Source organism: Haemaphysalis longicornis, unplaced genomic scaffold (genome assembly GCF_048455015.1).
Source record: "Haemaphysalis longicornis isolate Haplotype H1 unplaced genomic scaffold, Haemaphysalis longicornis Haplotype H1 scaffold_6, whole genome shotgun sequence".
NCBI lineage: Eukaryota > Metazoa > Arthropoda > Arachnida > Ixodida > Ixodidae > Haemaphysalis > Haemaphysalis longicornis.
This window is the reverse complement of record NW_027526407.1, coordinates 147,940,317-147,967,328: the sequence shown is the minus strand read 5'-3', so window position 1 is coordinate 147,967,328 and position 27,012 is coordinate 147,940,317. Positions and strand designations below refer to the sequence as shown.

The window sequence follows — 27,012 nt, the reverse complement described above, 5'->3', positions numbered from 1 at the left end:
GTGTAACGCCTGCGGACAAAATGGTTCGGGCAAATCAATCGTGAAAAACTTTCAGTGGCAGCTTCGAAAATCCGACAGCAGGGTATTGGACGAAGAAAAGATTGGGTGATGGACAAAGAGCGTAAGCCGCAAAGAAAACCACTGCGCCGCTTCGGGAGAACAGATGCGAAGACGCCGGTCCAATCCCGAATATCGGGCCCATGAAGCGGCTCCTAAATGTGAGCCAGTTGTAGAAATATCGCACTTACAACCTCGCGTACATTGTACTAGATTTATTTACCGAGTGTTCAGTGCTCTTTGGCTGGCTAACGACGACACCACGCAGACAACTGGACCGCGCCTTGCAGCATAACTACGCGAAAAACGTATCCACGTCTCCATGATTTGCCACGTACAAACTTCGCGAAAGCATGAAACAGGTAGCTGGACTGCCAGCTTAGCTGTTTTCTTAGTCTTGGATCCGCTGGAACGAAGGTGCCCGACATTATTACGCGACGGCGTTATTACGCATATTTTTCGATTTTCCGTGGCTGCTAGGTGTCCGCTGTAAGCCGTTCTCATCAACCGCCCGCCGAAGTACGTCATCGACATCCCTATGAAGCTAATAAGGCAGCCTTTTGCTAGGGGTGGTAGGAAGATAAAATATGGTTTAGCGGCAACTCAAGTGAGGTAGAAGGACGATCATACTTCGGCGGAATCGAAAGAAAGATTACAAATTTTCAGCGGGTGGTGCGCCTGCATATTGAGTCTTGTACGCCCCCTCGCTAGAACAATCGACGGGCGGGGTCGCCATTCGTACCCAACGCTGACGCCACCACACCAAAGCCCCTTTGCACCCGACGCTTAAAAATTCACATTTTCGCCAATTTACGTGGGGAAGCTATTCCGGGCTACGAGGCAGTTTTCCATATTTTTCGGCTCTGTCCTTACCACACCATCTGTTTTGCAAACAAAGAGTGGCACAGCGCGACCAATTCAAAAAACACCCGAAGGGCCGTTACGGACGTCCTCAAGTGAAAAGACAAGTAACTATGCTTACAAAAGAGTGCGTCGCATTGTGCGTCGCATGGTGAGATGCAACTCTCAGTGCAGTTGCATCTGATTTTTCTGCACGATTGCTGTTTCTGCCTAATGCTCTTCTGCTCTGTTGTAGAAGTTTTGGCTTTGTGTACTATCACGCAATATTTGTCATATGTGGAGCTTCACGTTTAATTGATGTACACCACAACAAAAGACGACGGACAGTAAGGATTCACAAACAAAAGCGCTAACTTTGAAATACTGTTTTTTTAGAAACACTTACTTATACCATCCAGTTACAAACAAACGAGAAAGCGTGAGCATGGTCCAAGCTTTTTCCCTGCCCTGTGCATGAAAAAAGGGCTTGTAGGTTCATAACGGTTCTGTTTGGCGTGGTCTGTGACGAGATAGTTGTTAGAGGACATGATTATCAAGTTTTAGAATAATTTCGAACAATTTCCCAGTGAAGTGACGTGTTCCTGCTAAGTCCCTGCTGAGATATTCACTGCTCCGATACACCAGTAAGGAGAGGGTACGTGCAGGCAACTGTATTTGGGACCAGCAGTGGTATTGAAAAAGTAAGTCCGGGCGCATCCAATCGATAAACGCTTAATTCACGTACGCACCTGAAAAAATATCTTTTGGAGTTTTTTTCCGCACCAACCATTAAGCCGTTGATAGGGAATAATGCCTTATTGCTGTATGAGTGTTCGCCCCTGGAAATTCTTCATTAGCCTCAGTTATATTTTGGCGCAAACGACGCGGGTATTGCCCAATTTGCGTAGGCTTGGCTAAAATACAAGCGTGGGTAAGGGAGGTGTCCGTATCTTTGTAATTCTCCCACAAGTGAACACAAATAAGTCGTTCTGTCGGCCAGTACTATAAAGTGTTGTGTTTCTTAAATATCCTATCAGGGAACGCTTAAGGACCTTCGTAATAGTTTTTCTTTCGAGCTGGCCGTTCGTGAATGTGAGTACTTTATTTGAAGGCATTTTTGTGTATATTTTATTCGTACGCCTAATAAATGTTTTTTACGTTTTTTTTTCTTTTTTATTTAGTAAGGCATCCGTATTGGTTTAGCATGATTATTCTTTGGGACTTCTGCTCGTAATAGGTTTTGTTGTCTTTTAGTCCTCTCTCTCCTTTCTGGTTCCAATGCTTGCGCCCCACTAAGCTACCCATAACCAAAGAAACCATAAGCATTTAACAAACTCAGAAACCCAACAATGTGTGCATATTGTGTACCTGTTAAAAACTGAGAAATGTTTGCCGTTAATGTCCGGTGTGCGGTGAAGGCGTGAGTTCTTTTCAGGTCAAAAAGCATGCGTTCTAACCGCCAGGCATTGCGGCGCACAGCTGCTGCAGAGGGCGCGCACGCAAGGTGCACCGTATACCAGGCAGGGGTATATTTATATATTTACTTGTTCAGTTCGAATACTCCCACTCTTACTTTGAGAGCGTTGCAGTTTGGTACGGAAGTACGGTGCTTTAGGTTTGTTTCATTTTCTGTTTGCGGAGACTGGTATATCCAGTATCGCGTGTGTCGATTCAGCTAACATTTATAACATAAAGCAACAGTGAGACGCCGCATTCTATCCAGTCGTGTGGGCCTGATGCGTGAAAGCGGCTACGAAAAATGGACCAGGTAAGATTTACGACAGATCATAATACAAAAAAGCGCAATCGATAGAGAAATTTACCACCGTGAGTGATTAAATATTTTATTTTTTGTTGCAAAGAAATTAGCATTGCTAGCATGTTGAAAAGTTGCAGTAAGTTGTGTTGAAACTAGGGTAACAAGGTTTTCAGAGTGCTTCAAAAAGATCAAAAAGCGGGGTGGAAAAGGTTACCACGCAGGTTGTACGAAACATCGTAGGCAGGCTTTATGTGTGGTCGTGTAGTATGTAGATTACCCACTTTTCCAAACACAAACTCGTCCGAATGAAAATCCGCGTTGGCCTGTTTTCGGTTATATAGTATCTTTTATGACCTCTCCCGCTTTTTTTCGATATTTATTTTGTAAATATATCGGTAATGATGTGCTGAAAACTACAATAAACACCTCGAGCAGCCTCTGAATATTCTAATGGGGTTATTAAAAAATGTTATTAGAAACGGCCTTCCCAGTGAAAACGTGTTCATCAACTGCCATTTTAACAGGAGTACAGGGTTGCGATTTCGCTTGTAAAGACTACGAAAAATCACTATCCACTAGTTAATACTATGTAGATACTTGTGTTTTCATACTGAAAAGAAAGTGTTTTATCCATTTAATATATTTTGATTCGGAAACATTCTCGATAGACAAAGCCCTTCCATGTATGTTCCGAGCTATTGGTTTTGTTACTCCTTGATATAGCTATGAAGATATATAAATTTTTGTTTTGAATGGCAAAAGTTTGTATATTTTTACCTCACGTATATGATTCTGCATTTTCCTTTATACTCCTGAAATATTCTTTCGTCTTGGATACAGTTCACCATTAGGGCTAGTTGTTTAATTGTTTATTTGTATAATTTGGGCATGCTACACGTTCATCACACGGTATATTTCAATTTTCATCTTCTGCCGACGTGAACGGGGCGATAGGCGTTCGAGACACCGGTCGAGGCCCCGCATCTGAAGATTGCACAGATGCGGTCATATTGTACCTGGAGTTTTTGCTCATCAAAATACAAAAATGGTGGAACAATAGAAACACAAAACTATAGGCGTAGAAATACGCGTAGATTGCGCTGATACGGTCCCCTTGTACCTCAAGTTTTTGCTCATTAAAATACAAAAGTGGTCGAACAATACAAACACAAAGCTACACAGGTAGACATAATGAAGGGGAGACTATAGAATCAAGCAGCGTTGCAAAAAAATAAGTCACAAATATATATAATCCAAAAAACCTCAAGTGCAGCTATTGGCTAAAAATAAATCCACCAAACCTCTAAAGGGCTCCTTACTCTCCTTGTGCCAAAGGGCACAAATGTTAGCACTGGGTTACTACCTCAGTATGGGACAAGCCATCACACTATGTCATAGTGCTTGAATATGGCACTCCTCTTGGTCGAAACGTAGCGTCGGCACGTAAAGCTAAAATTTCTAATTTTTGCACTTGTGAATGGGCTGGAGTGCTCTTTAAAAGTGATTTTTTAAGCATTTTAGGACATTTATTGTTTCTGGTTATGGGTGGTCTACATGCTTAGCTCGGTGCTTACGCTACATTCCTTTTGAAACAATACACTTGCCAGGTATACGCATCAGATGGCACAGAAAGAGCATCGGGTTTTGCAGAAATACGAGAAAAGGTTTCGCGCTCAGCGTTACAGTGACCGTAGTTCAAGAAATTGTTCATAATTTTTATTGACTACCTTGTTATTATTTGGGAGATTATATGCAACTTGAGTGTTTGTGTAATCAAAAAGGAACAGCCTGGGGTTTTGTTTTAGTGAGTACTCCTTCAAATTTTTGTTGCTAAAAACTGGAGACCAAGTTTAGCGCTAACATCCAAAGTGCGAATGCCGGTGAGAGCCAGTGTTTATGTCTTACATTTGCCCAGCCTCAAAACATATTTGAAACTTCGTACGATCATCCTTCTGTTCATCCAACTATCATTCAAACGTTTAAAACGCCGAAAGCATTTCTCTGTTGTTGAATAGTCATAGGGATAGACATTCCAAGGAAAGGCAACCTCAATTCTGCCTAATGACATTGTTATGCTTTTCTGACATTCCAACCTGAGCATACCCGCGATTTGTATCTTGCTTTTGTAATCCTACGTTACATTTTTTCCGTGCAACTAGGTGTAACAATTTGGTTCTTTGCTAGCAACAGAAATATTAGGAATGTACTGGCGCACTTTCTGTGAAAGCTTTATAACTAATTGTGCACTTCGTAGAGTTTTCACGAGTCCGCTAACCGACAATGAACATGTAAGCATGTGTGTTTCGAATTTCTCTTCCGTCTTTCTGTGTATTACAACACGTAATACATGGGTATCCATTTTCAGGTGAGCTGTCTGAACTGGGTGCATCTATGCTGGGCTCTAGCCTTGCTCTTCTTGCTACTTTGGCAAAAGAGGCGACGAAGTTTTGTGGAAGGAATGCTGCCCCCGGGACCGAAGGGGCTTCCAGTTATTGGACATTTACTTCACCAACAAAATGTTTTCGACTACACAAGGATCATGGAATTGGCAAAGCAATACGGACCTGTTATAAGGTAAGTGGTGACGTTTATTTAGAAGAAAAAGATCTGCATTAAGGATGTCGTTGAGAGAGGGCTTGATCGTCTGGTACATTGGGTTTGGTGAGAGTGCCGTGATGCAAGTAATCTATTTCTGATATGTTCTTTTTTACAGCAGAGATGAGCCCGAGAAGAAAATTTTGAAACCCTTTCAGTGTGCACGTTTACTTTAAATATGAGTCTCCATTCAAAGTCCCCTCACAATCCCCAACTCACAGAAACAATCACGATCTGGCTGCGGCAATAGACGAACGATCCCAAATAGACGCCGCATGTCTAGACCTATAAAAAGCTTTCGACCGCGTTTCACAATGACAACTCCTACAAATTATGCAACTATGGCATTCATAATAACATGGTTAGGTGAGTTAAAGCCTATCTCTCTTATAGGAAGCAATTTGTGGAATTCAAACGAGAAACATCAGAAATACTACCTGGAACTTCAAGCGTACCGCACGGCTCTGTCCTGAGCCCTGTTTTGTTCTTATGTTTCATCAACGACATAACGGAAGGACTCAAGAAGAGTGTCAGACGGCGTTTGTTCGCAGATGTCTGCCGAATGTATTTTGATGTTTCATGTCAAGAGCATCAGATAGCACTAAACTCAGCCGTAAAAACTGTTAGTGATTGGTGTGAAAAGTGGAAAATAGAAATAAACTACGATAAAACAGTATACAAAACAATACCCCAAAAGCAAAAAAAAACTGCTTGTTTTTAACTACCAGCTAAACGAGAAACGTTTTTCAAAACCCAGCCCTTTAAATACTTCGGCGTAACTATATCACATGATTTAAACTGGAAACTTCACATTCTCAATCTTTGTAGCTCAGCCGAAAAAAAAGCTTTGGTTCTTAACACGTAAACTAAAAGGTAATACGTCAACTGGGAAATTGACAGCCTACCTATCTCTTGTACGTCCTATGTTAGGATATGCTAGTGATGAATGGTCTCCCTTCAAAAAGAACCAAATTGATACAATTGAAAGAATCCAGAGAAGAGCCCCGCGGTTTTTACTTTGGAAATACTGTCGAACAAATTCTGTCACTGCCACGCTAACTCAGTTGATCTTGCCGACGCTATCCGAACGTTGAGCCATTGCAAGACTGAAATTCCTCCACCTCTTTCACACGAATTCATTTAATATTAAAACTGAACGTTACATACAGAAAATATGATCGCGGCCAGTAAGACACAGCAGTCGTGATAGGATCAATCCTATGTCAGCAAGAACAGATATATTTAAATACTCCTTTTTCACTCATACCATCGAAGCGTGGAACAGACTGCTACCGGAGATAACGCAGCTGAACTCTGTTGGTGCGCTCGAGAGGCCCGTGTCGAGCTTTGATACCGGCGCGCGGTAGTACCAAAGCGTGCAACTTTACATATTTTATTTTGAGAACCCCCTGTCGAAGTATTGTCCATATCTTGATTCCCGACAGTACTCTATACCTGTATTTGCATGTATATTATGTGTTATTTTTTCTATGTATCGACGATAGAGGGAGTTATACTGTGAAAATAAAAAAAAACTTCTTAACCCATCTGGTAGAATGCACCATGTACGACATGGATCATCCACACTGTAACGGCCTAAGGGCTGGTAGTATAAATAAATGAATGAAAAATGAATAAAATCAAATGAACGTAATTTTTCACTATAGGGTTTTAAACCAAATGCCAATAAAACATTTTATTGAGCAGTTGGCTCGTTCGCTGTGGGGTTTTCCGCCTAATTCATTGTTTATAAAAAGGCTTCTTAAAGACAGCACTCTTTACCATGGCCTCCCACGAACTCGGTATCTCTCCGCCTGAACTTCGGCTGTTTAACCTGTTTTAATTCAGCTTTCCCAGTTTTGATGTGGCTGCCCCCCTACGTTTTTTTTTCAAAATCAGTGTTCAAATTATTACCCTGTCTTCTTGCGTTGATATTTCCCTCGGAGAGGCATTTTAGATGGTAGATGCTGCTCCTTTGAGGCCCTCTTAACAAGGAGAGGCCGCGCTACGCCGCAAGGTTCCTGAGAACGAACTAAAAAGTCATAAGCTTAGCCGTTGCTTCCTGCCGCTACATTCCCTACAACTACGGCTAAAAACATACTGTTCAGAAACCAAAATTTCTAATACCAATTACGAGACCCAAAATCTGAATAATACAGCAGTGGGGTTGATAACAAGGTGTAACATGACACCGCTTCAAGCACTGCACACTAAAAATTTTTACGCCCAAAAGGGTGCTTCAGCTTGTCGCCACAGGAGCACCCTAAAAACTGAATATTTTACACCCTTTAGGGTGCTTGGATTCTGTCGCCGCAGGAGCACCCTTTGTGAAGCACCCCAGAAGACGGGTGACTTATAACACCATTTTAGGCCTAAAAGTATCCTAGGGTGCTACTTAGCACTCCAATCTGTAGGAGCATCTTCTGCAAAAGCACCCACCTAAAGGGGTACAAAAAGGGTGCGTCATCCGCGGCTCACAAATGGCACAGCAGGTGTGAAACCACATATTGCACAATATGACACCTGATTATGGTATGAAACATTCGTGCTTTCCAATCTCGGTTCTCTGAGACATTCCATTGAAGCTCAACGTCAGCTGATAATTTCCCTGACCCTGTGTCACCGATTGTTAAAAAATCAATTTAAAGAGTCATGAGCCACATCTCAGTACAGAGTTATAACTTTAGAGGTAGTTGATTATTCAAAACTTCGTAAAAAATCAATTATATGTTCATTTTGCCGAACTGCAAAACACATCCTTCGAGCTTCACTGCACAGCATAACCATGCTATGCAGTGAAAGCTATTAGGTGTGCAACACTTCAACGACACAAAACTTCCTTGAACCTTAAAACACTTGGCTTCTCAGTATTGCACCAACTTCCAATCACGGTAGCTACCTGCAATAAAATGAAAGCTTATTAATATTATAATATTATTATTATTAATGTTTAGTGCCTTATTCTTGAGCTGAGAACGAAAGTTCAATATGAAGGAAGACCAAATGCAAAATGTACAGTTTCCTCCGTACAGCGGCTCATAATCTACTTATAAAAGTTGGGTACCCAAGCCATTTATTTTCTTTTGCATTATTCTTTTTACTTTACGAACAAATATACATATGGTACCGCACTTGCAAGGTTTGGTGGTATATCGAGTTTTATAAGCATACATTTAGACTAAAGATCCCACATAGCAATAACAAGAACTGCAAACATCACAGAACAATGCAAACAATTTCCCTGTTGAAGCCCACGGTTGAAATGTAATGTCATTATTCCTAAAACAATTTTTTATCATGAGGCTAGCTTTTACATGGTGCCTTGCATTCTGTCCCTGCCGGTGGATGTGGGGTCATTTGTCACTGTGGCAAATGAAAAGGCAACAGCCAGGGCCCATTATTTTTGGCTAGTATTATGAGGTGTCTCACGGCAAGCAATCTACGTCTATAGACTTTTTTAGAGTTGAGTAGACTGAAATCAGCAAAAGATTCTCTACAAAACATTCAGTCTATCCGCAGCTTTAAGGTTTGCTATTTTCCATATTTGTGTTTCTTCTGCCTTTCTTAACATTTTTCTTTTGATAAGAAGGTGCATAACCGAAAGCAAACAGCTTTTTTGTAAACCTAAGCTAAATAATTGTACAAAATATTTTACTCTAAATATGGCAGCTTACACTGAGAATATTTGCATTTAAAAACATTAAAATAAATTTAAATTGATCATACATTTTTGGCTGTTTTACCGAAAAACTGCACATGGGATATAAAGTGCACTGCAGGGAGAGCTCTGGATTAGCGTTAGCAAATTTGGGACATTTAAGGTGCACTGAAATCTCTACACATGCGCTTTTCACTCTCTGTATCCACCAGGAAAATGGCTGCCAATCTACACCAAGAATGGCTGCCAATCTACACAGCGATTCTTAATAGTAGTTGACGTGCATTTTAAAATATTCTCAAACATTATAGCCACACAATTAATTTTTTCAAGTTGTAGACATTGCGCATTACACCAGACATTGGACTACACTGTCAAGAGCTTTGACATCTACAATGACGTCTACAAAGCAAGCTTATCCTGGTAGAATGTTTCATACCATAATTACTGTGTGTTCAGAGCTCACGTGTGAAGTATGGATACTGCTGCTTCAGCAAGAACCGAGGATGAGCACCCTTCCTGGTTCTGAAAAAACAACAACAAAGGAAATGCCTTAAGCTGGATTCTGAAACAGGGTTGAAAGAAACAAGAATAAACAAGAAATCCTTTCAAAACATGTAAAGCAATGCAAACAAATATTTATTTCAACTTCATTTCTTCAAAAGACCACCGCATGAAGACTGTTGATTGGGTATTGGCTCAAAAAAAGAGAAGAGAGCACTTATATAAATGCTACAGGGAGCCTTCGCAGCAAAAAAATGTTTCAGCACCTAAACTAATCACTGTTCAACAAACTCATAAAAAATGTTTGAATTTATACAAGAGCAGTGGTAAACACAGAAAAGAGTTAAAACAGAATGACGGCACAAGTTTGTCCCGTCGTTCTTTTCTGTGTCCTGGGTTTTCCTTTGGTTTTTAATCCATTCAAACATGTACCAGCTAGCCCAGTCCAATACCTTGGTATCATAAAAATATGGATAGTCAATCCTTACAGAAAGTTGAAAAAAAGGAAAGTATAAAGTAGGTGACAAAATTAAAACGAACGCAAATTGGTTGGCTTTAAATTTTAAATGATAATATAAAAAGTAATGGCATGAATTAAACTGAGCAGCACGCGAAGTACCATGTTGCTAGCCCGACAATCCGCTTTGAAGTAAAATGTCCGCTTTCAACACTATATAGGCCAAACATGCAATGATGCATTCCTTTAGGCACACAAAACATACCATAATTGTTAAACAAGCTACGAATTATTTGAAAAAACCTGACCACAACAAATTGGAATTGGTGACAAGATACAGTTTCAGAACAACACAGCGACAATTTATAAAAATATATGGTTCCCATAGAAAGAATGATCATAACAAAAATTCAGGACTACATTTATCAGACTGGCATCAATGTGCAAAGCAGCTTAATGAAGGAAGACGGTCTTCACTTAAAACATGTTAATATTTAGAGCTTCTGTGCTTCCCCGCAAGTTGGGCGTGTAAACCCACCGACACCTTAACTAACCCGCCTGAATCATCACTTTATAGACATTGAGGAATTTTACGAATTGGTTTATTGTAGCAAGCTGTCTAGTATATTTCCTTATTTTTCTTGGCATTTCATGTCTAATTCGCAATTTAGTGCCTAGATAGCTTTTGCTATGGTCATGCACTAGTGAAAACGAATATTTGATTTTACTTTTAAAAAATTTCAGTTTTGTTTTATCGCTCACCAGCCAACGATCTGAAATACCAGAGGCGCTTAAAACGTATGTTGGCATTTTCTTTCTGCATTGTAGTACAACTAATCATGACTTTTACCATAATTTGTTCACAAATCGTAATATTTGGAAAGTATTCCGCCGAACGAAAATGTCATTTCAGAGGCATGCACAATCAATAAGGCGTCAATGACTCTCACGACGTGGTCCACTTGATTCTGTCACAAATAACCTGATTGCAGACACATTCCACCGAAGACGAAGGTAACATGCCCTCTTGGGTGATAAATATTTAAAAAGCCTTACAAGTAAATTAACTGCTGAGCACGTGAAATTGTGGCATTAAAACAAAAGATTACTCTGCGGCATCTTTCACTTGGAGGAGTGCTTGACCACAAACTTTGCGAAGCTACAAAATGCTCCATGAGCCGCTCCAGCCAGCAGAAACGATGCAGGACACAAGTTGGTAGGCGGACCGTTGGCATCCTGCGATTGTGAAGATATTTCTGTTTAGTAGATTCTCTTCTTTTTGTACCACCGTTTATTTCACCTTTAACAAGCAGCTGAACTCCTTAACGTTCGCATAATGAAATGCTGCAATGTGGAACAGTTAGCAGGGTTACCTGAATTTTGCTTTTCTACGAATTACACAATGTAGGTAATCTGCACACAACTACAATCAAACTACAATTTTCACCTACTTCACTGCCAACATCAGCGTTTGACTGCTCAAGCACAAATACAGGTTAGACATGTGAGCAATCAACTTATCGCCACAAACTGAACAATCCCTCATCAGAAATCGGCAAGGAAGGAGGTGTCACCTTTAAATGGCACATTTATCGTTCAAAACATGTAAATGGGACAGAAAGACTCATAACGTAAACTATGCTTTGTATTTAACCTCATCTGCTATGGTTTTCAGGCAATGCTTACACTTCTCTTCAGTACCTTGAGCTGGTGGAGGGCTTTGAAAACTCATTGCGGGCAAGTGGGTTGAGTTCATTCAAGCTCTCCAATTGTCACGATTTAGCCCCGCGTTCGTGAACATGGGAGGGTAGGGGTACTCTCCAGCCGAGTGACGACATGCAGCGTGCTGGTGGTGACGGTGACTGACGGACTGACCGCGAGCTGCTGTGCTCGGCGGTGTTTATTCGCCATCCCCACACAATGTTGCCCACTGAGCCTGGTGGGCCACTGGACCTAGCGGCCAACGAATATCAGGGTCGGAGGCGACACACGCTTGTCACACCGCTCACCCCCAAGTTTGCACAACACAACCACAAAACACCTGTCACCCCGGCGAGTAACAGTTCGGCGGTCTCTGTTGTCTTTCACTCCGCCTGAGCAGAGGTGTCGATGTCGGTGTGGCAGCATGGGGTGCTGCCTGAGCCCCTCTGGCCACGTCCGTCGGCCTTGCAGGTGGCGCCGGACTTGCAGGTGGTGCCGCAGAGGCACGAGTAGCACCAGCCCCTGGTGCTGTGGTGGCAGCAACCGGTGTAATGGGCTCCCCTGCCTGCTAGCTTCCTGAAAATGCGGCTGAGGTTGCCAGGCGAGGCCTCACATGGTCAGCGGGCCGGTGCCAAGTGGTCCTGTCAGACATGTGGACGAGCAGCGACAATGCACTAGCAGGAGAGACCACGTGCCCGGCAGACCAGGGTGGACCAGGCCGGAAGTTCCTGGCGAAGACCGGAGCCCCAGACTCCGGCAAGGGCCCAGGACGGCAACTTCGGTCAGCCGCCAGCTTCTGCTTGAGCTGCTTCAGGAGCGCTGTGGACCGGAGGTCTGGGTGCAACACGTCCAACGGTGTCTTCACCATCCGGCCCAACAGGAGCTCGCAGTGGGCACGGCCTGTGACGTCGTGGGGTGTGGTCCGGTATTGGAACAGGACTTGGGCAACCTGCGTCCGGAAATCCCCAGCCTTGCTCTTCTTGAGCTTGTCCTTAACCGTTTCCACCACCCGCTCGGCCGCACCATTCGACGTAGGGTGGTACGGCGGAACCATCATCCGACGGATTTTGTTCTTCGTCAGCCAGGCGAGGTACTCCTCACTGGCGAAAGCGGGACCGTTGTCGGACACGATGACAACCGCCAACCCCTGGGCTGCGAAGACTTGCCGCAACGCCGCAATGGTTGCTCCTGCCGAAGGAGTGGTGACTGGCAGTACCTCCACCCACTTGGAGAAGGCGTCCACCACCACGAGGAAGTAGTGGCCCTTGAAGGGACCCCCGAAACCAACCTTAAGGTGGGACCAGGGTCTCTCCGGGAACGGCCAGGTGGTGATCTCCGCATGGCGCGAGGCTCGTTGGTTTTCCTCAAAGACTTGGCAGCTCTGCACCATGCGAGCAATGTCCTGGTCCAGGCCAGGCCACCAAACGTGGTACCGGGCCACCATCTTGGTCTTCTCCACGCCTGGATGACCCAGGTGTAATGAAATGGGCCGGATCACACGAAACGGAGGGAACGCTCTTAGTGCGGATGAGGAGATGACATTGTATTTACAGACTGGACAGCACAGAGGGTTGAATTAATGGCAAAGGGAATTCGGAAAGCGTTAGGGGAAACTCAGATGATAAAACAGCCCACGCGGTCCGCTCCAGCGCCCGCAACTACAAAGTCCGCGCACCGTCCCCGCGTAAACGTCCCGGGGCAGGAAACGCTCACATCGGTTGTATGGGACGCGGGTGCCGACGTCGCCCTCGTAGCGGTGTCCGCGTCGTTGAGGTTGGATGCCCAGGTTCCGTAGCCAGAAGACTTTCCGCCGGGTCCGCTGACGGCCTTGCTCCCGCCTCGAGCCCGGTCACGCGCTGTTCGGAACGCCGGAGCCCGGTCGATGGTGGCCCGTGCTGGCGACGATGTCCCGGGCCTTGGCGGCGACGCCCGGAACCGTAGCAGAGACTCGCGACGGCCTTGCCTCACTGTGGCGCATAGACCAGACGTCTCGCCCTGAGGTCGCACAGAGCCGTGCCCCGTTCAGTCCGCCTCGTTCCCTGGCTGGGGTCTCGCTCTCTGCCTGGGGTCTCGCTCTCTGCGCCCGTGCCTCCTTCACCTCTTCTTCTCCCAACTACTCAGCAGGCGCTTGGCCTTGCACTTCGTCTTTCTCGCGTAGAATACGGCGTCAGTCCCCTTCGCGGGTATGTTCCATCACATTACCCCCCGCTTAAGAAAGTTGTTCGGGGAACAACTATTCTACAGTCCAAAGCAAAGTCCCAAAAAGTCCAACAGGTACACAAAAACATTGTCCTCACAAAAATTGTGTCCTACGGAAGCATGCAAGTTGCTAAGGCACGTCAAATAGAACGGTAAGCTCATACAGTAAAAGAGTTCTTGGCAGGATTAACACAAAATATTCTCGTACAATGGAAAGCGACAGTGCAAAACTGTGGACATGCTTAGCCGATTGTAGGAATTGTCAAAAATAGGTTATTCCCGCTCTTTTGTTTTGGTAAGAGTCGGAGAGACAGGTTGCAAAGGATTGTCGTCAGAGCAAAAGTGCGACGAAAGCTTTTGCTTCAATATGCTGAACGCCGCCTCCTGAGACTGGTCCCAAGCAACCCTGTTTCTCTCTGTTGTGTCCATCAGGTCAGTGAGGGGTTTGGCGATTGCAGCGTAATTCGGGATGTACTTCCGGTAGCGCCAAGTCAAGTTGAGAAAATACTGGAGGCCCCGTTTCGTTGTAGGTCTTTCAAAGTTCACGATCTTCCTTAAGGTCTGTGGACGAGGTAGGTTCGAGCCCTTTATACCGTGGTTTAGGGAAGACCCATTCGTTTCTATGAAGTCACACTTTCCTTGCTTGGACACATTCACCCTGTCCGTACATGTTTTCTTGCAACCGTCGCATGACCTGACGAAGCGTTTGACGTCTCCGCGCAGACCCGGCCAGTAAAACTCGTCCAAGATGCGGTAGACGGTTTTTCGTAAGCCCTGATGAATTGCGCCGAAGCCTTCGTGTGCAAATCGAAGGATAGGTTCCCTTTTGGACTTGGGCACAACGACCTGTGTGCATCTTCTACCCGTTGAAAGGTGGAAGTGACGATGTAAGACGTCGCTGGTCTTGACGAAACGGTAGCTCCCGCCTTTCCCTGATGAGACCGTTTGTCCAACCTTGCGGAAGCAGCTTCTGAGCGAAGGATCGCTTTGCTGCTCCCGGGCGAGCTGTTCTCTTTCTGTGTCCGTGGTCGGAATCACAAGCGCTTTCCAGGCCTTTATGTTTGATGAGGTCACCTGTGCGACAGCCGACACCAAAACGTTCTTGCTCGGATAGACAAGCTCCTTGGTGATACCCTTCACTAGATTGAGTGAACGCCCGCCTGGACCTTTCCAGTGAGGATCCGGGTTGCCCACCGCTCTGACACCTGGAAGGTTCCCGAGGACGAGATCGTAGATCGGCCGCTCCATACACGATACGGTGAGTTCACCTACGAAGTACGGAGTGTCGACATGGATCCTCGCCTGGGCTAATTGCTTCATGGAGCCGTCTATAAGTGATACACGGGTTGTTCTTCCGGTTAAGCAACCATCTTCAACCAAATCTCTCCGAACGATGGCGGTATTGCTTCCAGTATCCCGAAGCACTGTAGCAGGCTTCCCTTGAACACGGCCTTCCACGACAGGCATGCCATTCACGCAAAACGCGTCCTTTCCAGTGCCTTGACCGCGGTCGTGGCCGAAAGGATAACCTTTTGCTCCGGAAGCACTCCGCTGGCTACACACCGGATGATTTGGAGAGGCCATGGTCAGTGCGCAAGCAGCAAACTGCTCTTCACCGTCTGACCCAGGTTGGCAGTCCTCTGTTTTGTGTCCGACACGTACACAGGCGCTGCACTTCGGTGGATCCCTTGCGGTGCTGCGGCAGTCCGAAGCGCGGTGGCCCGGCCGGTTGCACAAGAAGCACTTGGCAGCTTGCTTCTGCGCGTCTTGCGCATCCTTCTGCGGTTGATCTGCGTCATCTGGGCCTTTCCCAAGATTTGGGAGGTTTTGCGCCTCCAGAAACCGGTCGGTGTAATCTGCCAAGTTATCCAGAGTTTTGCACTGGCGCTCTTTTAAAAAGACTACGAGCTTCGGATGGCAACAGCGGAGGAACTGCTCGGCAATGACGTGATCGCGGAGACCCTCAAATGTTTTTTGTATCCCGGTCATTTCAATCCAATGATCGAAATAACCGGATATCCTTGCTGCTAGCTGCCTCCCTGTTTCGCCATCCTCAGCTCGTGCTTTGCGAAACTTGTCCTGATAGCCTTGGGCAGTAAACTTAAACCGTTGCAGCAGAGCGTTCTTGACTTTCGCATAGTCCAACGACTCTGTTGCAGTCATCCGGCCGATAACTGAAAGTGCCTCCCCTGACAAACACATACTAATGGCAACAGCCCATTTGTCTTGGGGCCAACCCTGACCCGTTGCTACGCGTTCGAACCTTTGCAAATAGGCGTGCAAATCGTCTCGCCTCTCGTCGAACAAGGGTAGCAACTTCTGTGGGTTGATAACAAGCGTGTTGGGGCCAGCGCTACTCTCTCCAGTAACTGCTGGAGTGTTTTGCGCCCCATCCTGGATGCGCAGCCTAAGTTGGAGGAGTGCCAACTCTCTTTCGTCAGCTTCCTTTTTCCTTTCCGCTGCTTCTCTAAGGGCTTCTCTCTCAGCTGCCCTCTGAGCCCTCTCCTCCGCACGCTTGCTTTCAATCCACTCCCGAAGTTCGGGTCCCGTCAAGCCTAACTGTGACCCTATTGTCATTAACTTTTCCAAATCCATCTTCAAACTGTCAGATCACTCGTCCGCACACAGCGTTCAACCAATTTCCGCAGATGTTAATGATAGGATCCTGGCAGGCTCGCCACTTTTTGTAATGAAATGGGCCGGATCACACGAAACGGAGGGAACGCTCTTAGTGCGGATGAGGAGATGACATTGTATTTACAGACTGGACAGCACAGAGGGTTGAATTAATGGCAAAGGGAATTCGCAAAGCGTTAGGGGAAACTCAGATGATAAAACAGCCCACGCGGTCCGCTCCAGCGCCCGCAACTACAAAGTCCGCGCACCGTCCCCGCGTAAACGTCCCGGGGCAGGAAACGCTCACATCGGTTGTATGGGACGCGGGTGCCGACGTCGCCCTCGTAGCGGTGTCCGCGTCGTTGAGGTTGGATGCCCAGGTTCCGTAGCCAGAAGACTTTCCGCCGGGTCCGCTGACGGCCTTGCTCCCGCCTCGAGCCCGGTCACGCGCTGTTCGGAACGCCGGAGCCCGGTCGATGGTGGCCCGTGCTGGCGACGATGTCCCGGGCCTTGGCGGCGACGCCCGGAACCGTAGCAGAGACTCGCGACGGCCTTGCCTCACTGTGGCGCATAGACCAGACGTCTCGCCCTGAGGTCGCACAGAGCCGTGCCCCGTTCAGTCCGCCTCGTTCCCTGGCTGGGGTCTCGCTCTCTGCCTGGGGTCTCGCTCTCTGCGCCCGTGCCTCCTTCACCTCTTCTTCTCCCAACTACTCAGCAGGCGCTTGGCCTTGCACTTCGTCTTTCTCGCGTAGAATACGGCGTCAGTCCCCTTCGCGGGTATGTTCCATCACACCAGGTGCAGCAACTCCAGGACCCTGGACCGCAGGCTCTGCGGAATCACCACCCTGGAACCCCACAGCAAGCAGCCCTGCTGCAGGCTCAGCTCGGCGGCCTTGTGTCTGTACGTCCGCTAAGCCAACTCCTCCCCTCGGGATACCGCCTTGACCAACTGTGACAGGACTGGGTCCCGGCTGATTGCCTGCGACACTGGACAGAACCTCCGGGCAAGCGTGCTCCAGCATGAACACTTCGGCAGGTTCAGGAACAGCAGCAGGCACCTCCGGCAGGGGAAGTCGGCTCACGGCCCAAGCAGGTGCCCAGTCCTTTCCCAGATGGTAGACCAGCCGGTAGTTGTAGGCCGCGAGCCTCAAGGCCCAGCGCACCACTCGAGGCGATGCGAGCACTGGAACTGCCTTGTCAGGCCCCAGCAGTCCCAGCAGCGGCTTGTGGTCCGTCACCGCCTCGAACTTCCGGCCCCGCAGGTACTGGTGGAAGCACTGGACCCGGAACATGAGGGCCAGGCCTTCCATGTCCAGCTGGCTGTACCGCTGCTCTGCCGCATGAATCCGACGGGATGCAAACGATACAGGGTGTTCCTGGCCGTTCTTCTCCCAGAGGGCCCGGACAGCTCCCACGCCGTAAGGCGACGCATCTACAGTCAGGACGACAGGTTTGGCCGGATCGAAGGGCACCAGCACCAGAGCCTTGGTGATCAGCTCCTTGCTGCGCTGGAAGGCCAAGTCCTGCTCCTTCTTCCAGGCCCACTGCTGTCCATCTGGAAGCAAAAGATGGAGCGGCTGCAGATGCGACGGCAGGTTGGGAAGGAAGCTACTGTTGAAGTTTACAAGGCTCAGGTTGCTCTGCAGCTCCTTTTTGTTCTGGGGCTCTAGCGCCTTGAGCACAGCCTCAACCTTGCGGGGTGCCGGGGCGAGGTCTGCCTGCGAAATGACGTGGCCTAGGTACTCAACGCTGGGGGCCAAGAAAAGGCACTTCTCCAGCTTGAGCTTCAGCCCGGTATCCTGCAATCGTGCAAGGACGTTTTGTAGGTTCTGCAGGTGGTCCTTGTCGTATTTACCGGTCACCAGGATGTCGTCCAAGTACACCGCCACATGCCTCATGTCCCTGAACCGGTTGTCCATCTCCCTCTGGAAAATGGCAGGAGCTGAGGCCCCGCCGAACGGTAGGCACGTGTACTCGAAGAGTCCCAGCGTTGTAGATATTGTGACATACTTCCGGGACGACTCCTGGAGCACCAGCTGCTGGTACGCATTTCTCAGGTCGAGTTTCGTGAACTTCTGTCCCCCAGACAACGCCAACCAGTGATCTTCAATATGTGGCAGCGGGTACTTCTCCACGGTATCGACGGGGTTGATGGTGACCTTGAAGTCCCCGCAGATCCTTACACTGCCGTCTTGCTTCAGGACTGGCACAATGGGAGCGGCCGACTCTGACGATTTGACGGGAACCAGGATGTCGTCTCGCTGCAGCCGCTGCTGCTCCTTGGTTACCCCATCGTTCAGGGCGAATGGCGGCGGGCGCGGCTTGAAAAATCGGGGCCGGGCATCCCCTCTGGCACATGAATGTTTGCCGCCGTGCCGGTGAACTTGGTCAGGAGGCTCGGGACGTCTTCCACCACCTGCACTGCTTCCTGGTACTCTGGAAGCCGCACACCAAAGCCTGGATCCACTTCCGCCCCAGCAGCGTCAGTGACGACCCCTTGGAGGGACTTGGGCGGACAGGGTGGCCTCCCTGTCGCCAAGGCGAACGCCGACCTAGGCTTGACCCTCGACTTCGAGCTGTCCGGAGTAGCTGCGCAGATGACGCGCGACGCCTCGACGGACACGCCAGGGAAGGTGGGTCTGAAGGCTTTCCCGGCAATGACCGACACGCTGGCCCCTGTGTCTAGCTCCATGGAGATGGGGCGCCCGCAGACTTCGACGGTCAGCATGTATGGTGGCACCGACGGCTGCACTGTGCCCGCGTGCCACATGTCGAAAATCTGCGTGTCTTCGGCCACGACGTGAATCCTATCCGTTGATGAACCAGTAGCTGCTGCTGCATGCCCCCTCCGCCTACCCTTGCGCCGACTCCCTTGCCCGTGGGCTGGCGCGGAACATGTGCTCGACGCCGGCTGCTGCTTCTGTTCGCTCGCCGTCGTATCCCTCGGCACACCCGAGCAATGTGCCCAGTCCTCCCAGACGCAAAGCATTCCGCTTGCGCGAACTGGCACTGTGAGGGTGAGTGGTCACCACCGCACCGAACGCACCAGTCATGCCGTGTCGCCATCTTGTTTACCGCCGCCTCCGTCGACGGTGAGCCGGCCGCGCGTGCTATCTCGCCCGCGTCCTTGGCCACAGCATCCATCACCAGCGCTGCCTTCACGGTGTCGTCCAGCGAGAGGTCGGGAAGCTCCACGAGTCGCGTCTGCATGGCGGTGTCGTTGATGCCGCAGACATAATGGTCCCGGAGCAGCGAGTCGAGCTGGTCCCCAAAGGCGCAGCCGCTCGCCAACCCTCGCAGCGCTGCGACGAACTGCCCGAGAGTCTCTCCGTCTCGGCGGCTCCGGATGTTGAATCGGAGCGCTCCATTAACGTCGACGAAGCCGGGCTGTAGTGCGACCGAAGTGTCGCCAGCAGCTCACCCAGCGACTTGTCATGCGGCGTGGCCGGCTTGAGCAGGTCGAGCAGGAGAGCGAAGATGTAGGTCCCGCAGCTGGCCAGGAAAATTTCGTGATGTTTTCCCTCGGGAGTGTCGTTCGCCCGGAAAAACACGCCGACTTGTTCCTCGTAGACCGGCTAGGCGGACCCTTCACCCTCGAACGGCTCGAGCCTCCCGTACAGCGGCATGGTGCAATGGCGCTGGATTGAGGGGGCGGTGTCTCGGCGTTCTCGGTGGCGGCGTTCACGGTGGCCTCGGCCGCTCCGCGGGCTTTTTCCGTCGTCGCCAGTGTCACGATTCACAGGGGCACAAGCAGCACCCCATGCTGCCTCACCGACATCGACACCTGGGCTCAGGTGGAGTGAAAGACAGCGGAGACCGCCGAACCGTTACTCGCCGGGGTGACAGGTGTTTTGTGGTTGTGTTGTACAATCTTGGGGTGAGGGGGGTGACAAGTGTGTGGCGCCCCCCGACCCTGATTTTCGTTGGCCGCTAGGTCCAGTGGCCCCACCAGGCTCGGTGGACAACAATGTGTGGGGCTGGCGAATAAACCCCGCCGAGCACAGCAGCTCGTGGTCAGTCCGTTAGTCACCGTCCCCACCAGCACGCTACATGTCGTCACTCGTCTGGAGGGTATTCCTACCCTCCCAGGTTCACGAACGCGGCGCTAAATCGTGACACCTATCTTGCCCGAAAATTCTGAATCCCACCATTCCAAAATTAACGTGACTCGAGTGTGGTGGACGGAAGAAAGAATAAGAAAACGCCCAATCAGGAGAACATGGGGTTTGCACGTCGGCCGCTTAGAAAAGGTGAAATGTATTGCTGAGTCGACTCAATGCTTGCTCGTATCTTGCAGCAGCATCAGCCTTGAGCGGTGTGTTTGAGTGGTCTTCCTCTTTGCTGGTCAGCTGAACATCCGCAGTACTTTCACGAAAAGCCCCAAACCTTGTAATCAGCACGTTGCAGTTAAGGGTAAAGCAGCTGATACTTCACACTTCCAAATCTATTTCTTTGTAGAAGGATGTTTCCTTATTGGTGGTGCTCCACTAGCGTTTGTAAATGGCAGCCTTCAGAACCCTAATCCGGCGTCGTTAGATGGCACAGCCAGTTACATAACTAACTTGGAAAGTGGGCTGCAAGGACTGTCAATTCACATGATAAACATCCGAAAAAGGGTGAACAAAACAAAACAACTGGTCGTGCTTCATCCAAGATGAAAGTAGAAAGGTACCGACATTTTTGTGTCAACACCTAAGAAATATGGCTTCAACGTAAACATGACTAACACCAGGAAATTCTGATACATGGTTATTACCTGCTAAACCCAAATTATGATTTTGGGCAAATTTTGAGTTTTCCGAAATCAACAATCAAGGTTGCTATTTAGTGGCTACATGTTAGGTTATGCACGAAACACCAATTATTAGTATAGGGGAGAGTACTTCTACATTTAGATAATACAACATTATTCAACTATAATAGCACACCGTGCTAATAAAACTGTGTCTGAAAACTTACGTTTTGTCGGACAAACACTGCTGAGAATGCTTGTGGCTCTTTTCCAGTTGAATCGAGGAACGTGATGTTTTCAGGCCATCCAGAGTTCTAAAACAGTATGGCATATGATTACCACATATGAAAGAACGGAAATGATTGGGTGCACGAATGTTACAACTCGGGTAACACAGCATTCAGCTAAAATTAATGTCCGCATACAGCGGCACCGTACACGAGGTGGCTCGCCGATAACCCAACGAAGCTTGCGAGGCGCGCACATTCGCTCGCAAAGGATTCTCTCTCGCCATTGTCAACACGGCACAAATGACAGCGGTGATTAACGAAGCCGTAAACGCTGCTCAGCGCAGCGTGGAGGAGTAGCCGTCCGTGTTCTGATAAACCACGAATAAGACGTGGTTCTCAGTGATGAACTCTGAAGCAGTTTAATATACTGCTGCGGAACAGGAAACATTACTATGTCTAGCACCAGGCGTTTAGCGCTCAATGAAAACACCACAATCTACTTGCGCCCATCGCCTTTCTGAAGACGAACCCTCTAGTTTCAACCTAACCAGTTCAGTTAAACAATTCACACACACACACACACACGGGCTGCTGTAAACGAATCCACAAAGCGGCGATGACAACAACAAACGACATCCAGTGATAACAAAGGCGGCAACTGTGACGAGACAGCTCACCTGACAGGACACGACGCAGAAGAGCAAGCGACGTTCAGGTGGTTCAGGGGCAAGCGCCCAACGAAATTACCCGTCTTTAGGTGGAAAAGTTGTTCTCAGATACTTTAATGCGAACTGGAACAGGACAGACATAACCGATGACGTCGAGTGGCGAAATTAATCATAATAACTGCGCTTGGTAACGGCATACCAGAGATCACGGTCGACGGCAGACAGTGCGAATCCGAAAGTGTTTCGGCCGCGCCGCCGGACGCCGTACTCACGGTTGCGGCCGTTGGCAGCCGGTGGCTTAAACGAATTAAAACACAACTGGTAGATAATTGCCTCTTTTACTGAATATAGCAGTAACTATAGGCTTTATTATTTATTGTGTGTGTTATAATAGAGAAGCTTAGATTTTTACACTTTACGAGCATAAAACGCGAACTGCCCAAGTTTTCTGGCGCTCGATTTGAACGACAAAAAAGAAGCAGATGGCAGGATAATACTTTGCAATGGCATTTGGTTGTTTTATGTGTAAGTAATCGGAGTAATATTTGGAGCCTGTTTATCTAGCGCCCCATTTCATGCTTCCCCCCAACTTTTGTTTTCTTTTGATATCTGACTTGTTCTCCAGCGTTGTTTGTGCAGAAGAGACCGAGGTGGTCTGTTTCTTGCATTTGTGCAAATTATTGACGGTCGCTAACAATAATACTGTAATAAAATTGTGAGTGCGAGTACGTTATAACTCCACTGAGTGAAGAGAATGACTGGTTCAGAGGAGGAGGGGGGAGGCGTGATTGCGCTGTTGGGACAGAAGAGGAACAGAGAGGAACACACAGTTGTGAAAACAAGAAAAAGGCCAAGCCGGAGTTAAGGTTGGCCGCCTTATGTATTGTATGTTTTCTGCCAGGTTTCGTTGTTGGTACCCTTTCTGGTCTGTATAGTGTGTGTTTACTGATAAAGGACCGGCCATATAGAAAAAAAAACGGCAGCGTGCGCCCATGGCCCAGTGGTCTGTAGCGCTAGAAGTTTCATTTTGGAAGTCGCAAGTCCGGATCCCGGAGGGTACATTCTTTTTTTTGTAAGTCAATTTTTTTGTTTTCGTCCGATGTTTTAGCCTGAGTTAACCATTTTCGGGTCGTAACGTTCACTGCACCACGAACGAGTTGGCAAAACGCACGAAGACTGACACTGACGCACTAGAGAGTTCTCGTTGGTGCGGTGTTGCCATAAGCAACGACTGCTTGCAGGCAGTCGGCACAGGTCAGAATCAGCACACCTTTGGCAGGTGCAAACACGCTTTTTACGATACAGGCATGAGTGAGGCAACCACCAAATACGGGAGAAAAGCGCATTGAATTTGAGCTTCTGAGTTGACGTGGAGGGCTTTCATCCACTGAGTAGGCCTTTCTAGTGATCGCTACGATTCCACGCCGTCCTGGGAGGCTTATCTTAGGCATTTTACAACCGACAACATGCAAGAAGTGCGGTATGGCGATTATTGAGATATCGATAATGCCCATCCAACGATACCCTCGGAAGCCAAGCATGATCTTTGCAGAACCGAAACCAAAACTTGATTGAATGCTAATTTCGGAGATATTCCAATCCCGGTGCACCTTCTTCCGACATCACTGCCTTTAGTTGGTGCGGCCGCCGCAGACCACGCATGGTAGTTTTTATCCTTTCGTGCTTTGCAAAATAATTACCCACTGATCAATCGGCTAGACGATGAAAAGTGTGTTAATGCGCGCCAGTCTACGCAGTGAAAGCAAAAATGGGACCTCGACAAATTCACTTCCGTGCCCCTTCAACTAGCCAGTTTTCTACGCAGCGATCAGCCAACGCCGAAGAAATGCAGTTCATCTGCGCACCAGCTATCTTCAGCACCAGCAGCCGGAAGCTTACAGACACGGTATTCACACACGACGACGATAACTTCGTGACGCGGGCAACATTCCTGGCAATAATTCTCACATTGTGACATTTGTCCGAACATTGTACACAACTGTACAGGTCATTCCATGCAAATCATGTCACAGAGATTATTGATCTGTTTTAATTTGAAATTTAACAATCATGGCTTTTATAGGTTTCGCGCGACCGTTATTATTTCGGAGAATTTCTTTATGCATCAGTTTCGCTCCACTTTGAAAAAAAAGGTATGAAACTGCATAAACCTAAAACAAACACTCCCATCAAAACTTTTATACAATTTACATGGCTTTGTTCTGAGCAACAAGACCACGCTAGGGTTATTGCTATTTTGTAACTTGTTCTCATCGGTAAAATAATGTTCTGGAAGATATAAAAAAATTATTATGCGCTCCACCTACATCTGGGCCCTAGGGTACACAGTAGGAGAGGGCTCCAGAGTAATTTGAACTTGTAAATTCTTAAAAATTGCAACAAGTATACTTTTTAAAGCTTTTTTATATTCCTAAAATTTCAAAAGTTCGATATTTTCAGCACTAAGTTGATCAGTTTTGCAATAATTGAGGAGTACAGGGTAACAAAAACCACCTGGGAATCTTTGCGGGGCTAAAATCTAGACAGATGAGAACTTTCGTTATTTGCCTCCATCAGAAAACCTGTCAGCGCCGGGATAGAACCTGTACTCGGCAGCACAACGCCTTAGCCACAGAGAAACACCGACAGGTCTAGTATTGCTCCCTAAGACTTCTTTCCCATACGTGAATCGCGACTTATTGTCTTAAAGTTTTTGGATGTGCTAAAAAATACTCTGTTTTAAGAGATGCTACTTGGCTTGCAATCAACATGTATTTCATCCTGAATATGATCAAATAAAAACCTGTGACACAGTGAGTAACTTAAAACAATATACCAAGTTTCGATTCTGAAATTGCAGTTTGGTGGCGTTTTAATTCAAATAAAAAAAAGCATTTCTTAAAATGAACACTTGCATACTCACAGGCATTTTTCAAGCATTCCTTCATTTTGAGAGAAAATTGGGAAAGATTACGTGCCCTTAGCGGACATTTTGTGAACTAACCTTTTATTTTTATATATTCCATAGTAGGCATAAACTTTTTTTTCAGCGCACGTCATGCTCGCGAAACATGATCGCAATGCTCAATGTTACCCAGTTGAAATCCTCGGCAACTCACAAAATTGTTTGGGATTGGGTCCCTTTGGAAAGGCCCTTAGTAGACTTTTTCTGTGGCATATGAATAAAAATAACATCTAAGAACTCGAACATGGAATATATGTTGTGAAACTCGCTTCCTCATGCCTTTAACTCTACCCGCCACCGTTTTTATCGTATGCGCACAATGGTTACGCCAGAGAATCAACTTACAAGTTAGGGTGCTTTTTTCATGCTCGGCCGCTGAGGTATTGTGTCATTCGTCCTGCCATTACCTTGCCCTTGGGGGGGTTTGAATTTACCGACGTGCCTAGAAAATTTAGAATGAAAGATTAAGGTTACGTGCAATGAACTGCGTGCCCGTGTTTCATACAAGTAAAGCCAAACACTTAGGGCACTGCCCTTGCTTTGGATAGGCACAGTGTGCGCAATCGCTCAATGCTAATATTGATTAAAAATATGGAATAACTTTGTACCGGAAAAACATTTTCAGTCAGATGCTTGCGTGATGTACTAGCCAATAGTGAGTACTACTTCAGGCCACTGCGACTACCTCTAAAAAGCAACGACCCATCCGACCAGTGACTGGCTGTTCTCCGGTCGAAGCCCCCTCGCCTGAAACTTGTACCGAGCGGGCAGCCTCGATGGCAGACGCACAGCTCCTCTGGAAGGCAGCGATCCAACCGAACAGTGACTGGTCGTTTATCGGTTGAGGCATCCTCGCGTGAAACTTGTAGCGAGCGGGCAGCCTCGATGGCAGGAGTACAGCTCCTCTGCAAGCCAACGACCCATCCGACCCCTCACCGGCGTTCTACGATTGATGCCTCCTGGCCTGAAACTTCTACCACGCATGCAGCCTCTATTGCAGGCGCACAGCTCCTATGAAAGGCAACCACCCGTCCGTCCACCATCTTTTGCGGGTATCATCGATTTTCGCCATTTTTCGGCACTCCGCTCCTCTCCGGGTGGATGGTGGCGGGTTCCGCGACCTTCAATAAAAAGTGGGCAGCGTAAGCCAGTGCAGGGAGCATCCGCATGTAGTGATGCACATTGTCCACCCACTCCTGCGAACGCTAATGCGAATCGGGTTTCGCAGTAAGCAAACGGCAATGGGGTAGCAAACATTTCTACTGATTGATTTAAATTCCTTAAGAGCCCAGAAAGCATTGCGTAAGGGGAGTACCTACAGGAGGTCCCTACAGCATCAGTAAACCAACATGTCAGGGAGTAATAGTAGTAATCAAAGTGACCAATAGCACAAATACATCACTAACAGCACAGTAAGTAATAAACACAGTAAGCAGTCCGCCATAACATAAAACATATTTCAAGAAATAGCAACAAACATTCTCTACGCACACGTTACAAGTTAAAAATCAATTGTAGCTACAAAATATTGTCGGATTTAAAGTAAGTTAGTAATGAAGACATGAAAAGAGAGGATTCTGTAATAGACATGATGTTTAGGGGTTGTACACTCGTTCTGATTTCCTCTCGTTTGTGGAAATCGGATGAGTTGAAAATTATTATCTCTTAATACCTGCGCTAATGCGGGCTTGTTCGTACATACTTAGTTTGGGAACAGCGCTAGGACAGGGCAAGGAGAAGGCGACACGAGACTTAGTGCGTGAGTGTATGGGATCCACCTTATACGGATGATTGAAGCGAGTAGAAACGCAGGGACCCGTGTGAATAAATGTTTGGAAAATGACGAGTCGCTATGATATACATTGTCGAAAAAAAGAAAGTCGGTTTCTCCGCGTTGCAAGCAATGGGAGCTTTAGAGAATGCTTACAAAATGTTACAATTTTGGTGGTGAGAATGATAGGAGGTGATAAACCCAGCTGCCTCATTTTGCCCCGATTATAACATATCAGATACTTTTGCCGTATGTCGGTA

At 47.5% G+C, this 27,012-nt stretch overlaps 1 protein-coding gene across 1 annotated transcript in view; it reads left to right on the top strand.

The window, feature by feature from the left end:
- The first annotated feature begins 2,474 nt into the window (after positions 1-2,474).
- LOC144141186 (cytochrome P450 2A12-like) overlaps positions 2,475-27,012 on the top strand; it is a 73,597-nt gene continuing 49,059 nt past the window's right edge. The window contains exons 1-2 of the mRNA XM_077672745.1: positions 2,475-2,665; positions 5,022-5,230. Coding sequence (XP_077528871.1) covers positions 2,657-2,665; positions 5,022-5,230 — 218 coding nt within the window. The 5' untranslated portion in view covers positions 2,475-2,656. The remainder of the gene's footprint in view (positions 2,666-5,021; positions 5,231-27,012) is intronic.